General features: G+C 43.9%; 1 protein-coding gene across 1 annotated transcript; it reads right to left on the reverse strand.

The window, feature by feature from the left end:
- Positions 1 to 847: 847 nt before the first annotated feature.
- On the reverse strand, positions 848 to 5,807 carry LOC119449034 (transcription factor Adf-1). The gene is made up of 3 exons (XM_037712229.2): positions 5,587 to 5,807; positions 3,805 to 3,985; positions 848 to 1,345 (listed from the first exon to the last, which is right to left on the reverse strand). Exons 1-3 carry the CDS (start codon positions 5,759 to 5,761, stop codon positions 892 to 894), a joined length of 810 nt encoding a protein of 269 aa, XP_037568157.1. The 5' UTR covers positions 5,762 to 5,807; the 3' UTR covers positions 848 to 891.
- Positions 5,808 to 6,135: the final 328 nt, after the last annotated feature.

A 6,135-nucleotide genomic window follows, 5' to 3' on the forward strand; every position in this document is an offset into this window, starting at 1 on the left:
TTTGTCTTCTTATTACTTGCACAATGTCCACTTTTGCCCTTACCGACTAGAGTGCCAATCACGCAGACTCGGCTGCCCCACAGTGACATACCCTGGAACCCCGGTCACACAATTCAACTAATGTTTAGTTCAAAACTGCACAATATTCGCCGTGGTTGCTTAGTGGCTATGGTGTAGGGCTGCTGAGCACGAGGTCCTGGGATTGAATCCTGGCCACGGCAGCCGCATTTCGATGAAGGCGAAATGCGAGAACACCCGTGCACTTAGATTTAGCTGCACGTTAAAGAACCCCAGGTGGTCCAAATTATTCCGGAGTCCCTCACTATGGCATGCCTCATAATCACTTTGTGCTTTTGGCACCAAAAACCCCACAATTGAAAAATTACTTCCTCCACCTTGTGGGATTCCTCCGAACTCATTTTCTACTAAAGCCTCATTCACACTAGGCCAACACAACACTGATTTTGGTCTGCCAACTGATGGTGACAGCACTTTACAGGACGGCAAACACTGTGACCAACGGTTTCAAGGAAGGAAAACACTGTCGGCAAAAGTTGGCAGACCAAAATCGATGTCATGTCGGCCTAGTGTGAATGAGCCTTTAGTGGAAAATCAGTTCTGAGGAATCCCGCAAAGGGAAGGAAGTATCATGAAAGGTACAAATTATCATCCACCTAAATGTAGCACAAAGCTACAAAGGAAACACATACGGGTTTCTCAGAAAATAACGCTTCCCAGTTGAACAAAAATGTCCTCAACTGAGAAGCGTTCTTTTCTGAAAAACGCGTACAGGTTTCTTTGTAGCTTTGTGCTACACTTGGGTGGATGACAATTTGTACCTTTCATCATTTCTTAGTGCTTGTCTCGTTCTGAATACTTAAATCACTCAAGCTAGCAAGCTTGCTTCAGTGATTCCAGGAGCTCTAGCACCTCAATTCGCATCCTTAGTCTTTTGTGCTTCAGAAATTCCCTCATGGTTGGGACAAGAGACAGGGCAAAATATTCATCTTCATCGAGGGGCTTGTGCTTCGCTAAACGTTGCGACACCTCGTCAATTTCTTGCTGTAAAGGGTCCCCTTTCCGTTTCCTACTCCTCTGTCCGTTAGTTTCACTTTGCACCTGTGGTTTCCGACTGAGAGGATCCTGTCCAGCGGTTTCTAACGTGGTGCTTTGTCTGCTGCTGGTTGATGGCTGGGACACGTCCACGTCATCTTCTAATGCGAACAAATCTTCAATGTCCGCATTCTCTTGCACGGGGCTGCCTGGTGGTGTGATGCTCCGTGGCCGAGTCATAGTGTGAAATAATTCTTGGGCTGACTTGCCATCATCGAGGTTGCCAGATGTCCTGAAATGTGAAGTAGTGCTGTGAAATGAGCTCTCCAGTCTAGTCTTCATTAACACGCTTCCACAATATCACTATTTATTACATTAGAAATGTGCCTTTCTAACTGGATGCAAATACCACTATTCAAAATGTCAAGTTATCTGGCAACCCTGATCACACCCGCAACATTGCTAATGCCATAGCAGTGGGGGTTTCTTGTTTACTTCGTCTGGAACAAATTTAAGAGTGCAATGTTTGCCAGGGGCCGGGGGGGGGGGGGGGCTTTTGTGTTATAGCCGCACAAATACACAAGGGACCGACATATTAATTAAATGTTACACTCTTGCATCTTAGCAGCAGCAGCACACGGTCGGCAGTATAGTCAGCGTTGATCACTGTTTAGCATACTGGTTTGATTTTATTAGCTCATTTTTTTTGTGCCCATTTAAAGTTCATAAACTTGCCATCATCGAGGTTGCCAGATGTCCTGAAATGTAAAGTAGTGCTGTGAAATGAACTCTCCAGACTAGTCTTCATTAACACGCTTCCACAAGTTAATGCCATGGATATGTTGCTTCACTTATACCAGTGAACAGCAGTGGGAGGACACCACAAAATAAAGGGTGAAAACAGCAGGTATGCATATAGCTGTGCTGCTGTGTGTGCAGTTGCATTTTGCCATACCCTGAATAATATGGCAGAAAAAGTCTGTAAATGGTTCTTGACATTCTGCATATGCACATGTAGACAATTATAAAATTCTCACAATTACTAAGTAACTTGTATTCTCAATTTAAATTGATATTTACACCTTGTGCACGAAATAAAATGCGGTCTTCACTATAGGAAGAGCTATGAATAACAAAACTGGGAAGGTTGATGACAAGATGTATGAAAAAGCAGGCATACCAAATGTGGAGGAACAAAGAGGAGAAAAGTGCTTATCTGCTATAAGGTCACACTGTAGCAGAAAAAGAACAACTGAAAAACCATCTGTATATGCTGATGTGCAAACGACGAGCATCAGCTTTAGCATGCAAATAACGAGCCTAATAGATGCAAGTTTTTTATGTATATTTCCATACCATGTGTGCTCTCAACTGGGGCTGAATTTATCACGTTCTACTACATTACTGAAATGACATGCCTTGATAATGAAGACATATTTCTTCATTTCTGAATCTTAATAAACTTCACTATCTTCAAGACTAGGAGTATATTTACAATCAAAACAGTGAAATGAAAGGCTAGGCAGGGATGCACTGGCCAGCAATTGTTTACGTCACTCTAGCCTCTTGTTTATGCAATAACTTCTCTGCCTTACATAACAGTGACACCTAAAATTTTAATAAATTACCATAATACAATGTTTTACATGCTTGTTTATTTTGCACAACACCAGTTGGGTCTTTACGTTTCAATGCTTTTTCTTTCTCTGCCAAGCTGCACCTTACTTTCCGAACTCATTACCAGCAGTAAGCACCATGCCACACATCAACTACCAACCTGAACTCAGTATAACCATCTGTAAGGATCACTAGGCCGTCCCGCCCCATGCTTCCTGTAACCATTTATGGACTGAAAGGCGCACTTTTTTTGGCATTCTAAGGCAGTGGCTATGGCTACTTGAAACAAGCCTGCTTCTTTGAAGACATCACCTGCCTACTAAAGCTGATGAGCATTTTGTACATGCAAAACTTCGAGGCCCGAATTGCCCAATTCATTTTTTTACAACTGTCCCTCCCTGAGCAAGCCATGTGCAAACGATGAGCATCAGCTTTAGCAGGCAAATAGCGAGCCTAATAGATGCAAGTTTTTTATGTATGTTTCCATAGCCACTGTCTAAGAATACCTCAAAGGGTACATCACGTTTTCAATTTTGTACATGGTTCCACAAACACAGAGGTAACAAGAAAGTTATAGAATACACCTTACATTTGCTGTTTCTCACATATTTAAGAAAGTTGATACAAGGTCAATGTTGTTTACTACTGGCTGTAAGTTAGCAAAAATGTACTGCTCTTTAAAAAAAATAAGCAGTGGAACAAAAACAGGATAGGTGTTTTTATCCTACAGCACAAACGTTGGTAAAATCCCAGAATGCCATATTGCACTAGTGTATAAAGTTCCTTCTAGCTGTGGCCACTTTTGTAGGATAGACAAGTTGTTGCATCCTATATTGATTGAGCACAAACAATTGTTGGCAAGTGTAGTACTGTTTGGACTGTTGAGCCAGTGTTGCAGTTACAAGTGTACTCCGTATTTTGAGGGTAGTTAAGTTCTGTGCACTCATAGCAATGAACTGCATTATATTGTCGAGGCATGGCATTTCAAAAAGAGTGGTAGCATGTGCACAAAAAAAACATGCCTGAATACCTGAAAATTACAGCATTACTTTAATTTGGTTGTGCATACACAAGACAAAGTGATCTGCTCTTCAAGGACCCTGTCACGCACAAATGTGTGCGCCACTAACTTACGCCCTTCCTTCCACAGTGTCCTTCAGGAAGCGGAGCTGATCACTGTACAGCCAGACGTTGTCTGGCAATGAATCTTCAGCGTCATCTGCCCCTGCGCCACTCTTTTTGGAATCCTTGTGTACCTTGGTCACTTTCCGAAATTTGTCCCTAAGACTTTTCCAACGTTTTTGGACGATGACCTCTGCACAAAGCAAAAATGAAAATGTTAGCAGTTGCATCATGCATGCAGTAAATTAAATTACACTACATACACACAGCATATGGCTCAAATTGGCAGCAGAAGCTTAATTTTGACATGCACACTGGAGCTTGGGCCAAATTCCGCATTAGTGATGTCACTGTTGTTCAGTTGCAGTGAAAATGCGCATTGGCAAAGGCTATTTTTTATTTCCTTTGCTTCACCTCCAGCTATGAAGGCAACAGAGCTGGAGGTCCAGTGCCCAGCAATTGATCACTCGCTGAGAAGGAAAGTTCCCATGTGTGCACCTAAAAATAAATCATTTCACCAGATGCCATCCTACTAATACTCATGTGTCATCTATTTCTGACTACAGCTAAGCCCTAGTATAAAAACTCCACCAAGCTGTGCATGCTCAGTATTGATAAATTCCCATGACGCCCTTCACATACATTTATAATCACTATACAGTCTCTCGCAGCCACAAGACGTCTGTACAGCTGACATGTACCTTCAACAGCAAATGCAGGCTTCAAAAACAGCAGACAAATACACTTACCCCACATGTATTGAGGAGTGACTGAAAACTGTCACTATGCACGCAAAAGTGAACATATAACATGACTGTAAAAAAATGCTACTCATGTGCTCAAAGTAAAGCCTCACTTTAAGTGCTACGTAGCCATGGCAGCACAAAATTGGCCCTGTCGTTTTCAGGGCATGCAAATTTTTTCTTCTCTACTTGGCCAGTATTGTAACTCATGCTGACAGTGTATCCTTGTGTAACAATAGGGCTAGGTGGTATGGCATGTGTGAGGTTTATTAAGTTTAGAGAATTAGAAGTGTATGTACAGATATTAAAAGGCAACCCTAGTGGTTTTCCGGCGAGGTTTCAAACATTAGGGCCGCCCACATCAGGCACTTTAGCCATGCACTGTTCCGAATGCCAGCGTTCCCTAACATTCGACAGGATGAAGAAACTAGCTTATAGTGGTACTGACATTATAATTTTAGACCGGATCTTAGCTGCGCGTGCGTCCGTGCACCTTCAGTGGTTTTATATAAAGAGCATGTGTCACGCGGGATAATTTGTGGTATACCTGTATGCATACGCCTTGCGTGCCATGTGCGGTCTTATGCGCAACAAATCTGAAGTAAAATTTACTTCAGATGAGAAAAAACACGTGTTCCGCTAGCTAAATCCAGCTGTTTTAGCTTTTACTTGGCGGAAGTACGCGCTTGTCCTCTCTAGCTCACCTCGAACACGGAATCGGAGAGTACTACTGCAAACATTTAGTAAAAGTTCCTCACATCTCGGGGATTACTGTTCCCATCAAACCGACTGCCGACAAATTTTCTTTTTCTTCACTTGTCAAATAATTTTATCGCGTTTTAGCTGCCGTGTCTATGCATGCGTGCTCTAGTACAATCGAACAAAGCCGGGAATGCTGCATGGCCACGCTGCTTCGGCCGTGTCTCGCTTCTTCGCTGCTTGCAATAAACATGACCTGTCATTAGCATAGCTCTTTGTACGGCTTGACTTCAATACCATTCATCCATGACTTTCACTCATTCAATTGCACAGAGAAATGTTTGAAACTTACCTGCGCCAGAAACATTCGGCAGCACAACAGCAGCTACCTCCGACCACAGCACCGCCTTCTTAAAACGATTTTTGTGATCCTTGTGTCGCGGCTGCCACAGCTCCGGTCGTATTTCCACGCAGGAGATTAGTACGTCATTGTCAATGATGCTGTACAAAGCTGCACTGTCTGCCATGGTGCTGTTGTCAGGCCGGAGCACGTGCAAACAACAAACTGCTTCGCACGCAGACTACACACTGTAGCAGAGAACATACCGGAAGCTCGGTCTGTAAGTGGCCTCCGAGCTCACTCACATGACACGGCGCACTATCTCGGAGGCTATATTTTGTTTGTCTCCTGCGTCTACCGCCACTTCCGCCGTCAGCGCTGCAGTCTGGCCTGCTCCGTCTTGCGGCGCCGACCGGCGGCGCATTGTTCTCCACGCCGCCGGCCGCCGTCGCGTGGCGCCGGCCGGCGCCAACGCCGAAAATCCGTTCCTTGTGGTTGGGCCTTTAGCTGACTGAGTCACCGCGGCGGGTGGTCATTAATGTTATTAAAGGCATTGTTTGG

This window comes from Dermacentor silvarum, chromosome 4 (genome assembly GCF_013339745.2).
Source record: "Dermacentor silvarum isolate Dsil-2018 chromosome 4, BIME_Dsil_1.4, whole genome shotgun sequence".
NCBI lineage: Eukaryota > Metazoa > Arthropoda > Arachnida > Ixodida > Ixodidae > Dermacentor > Dermacentor silvarum.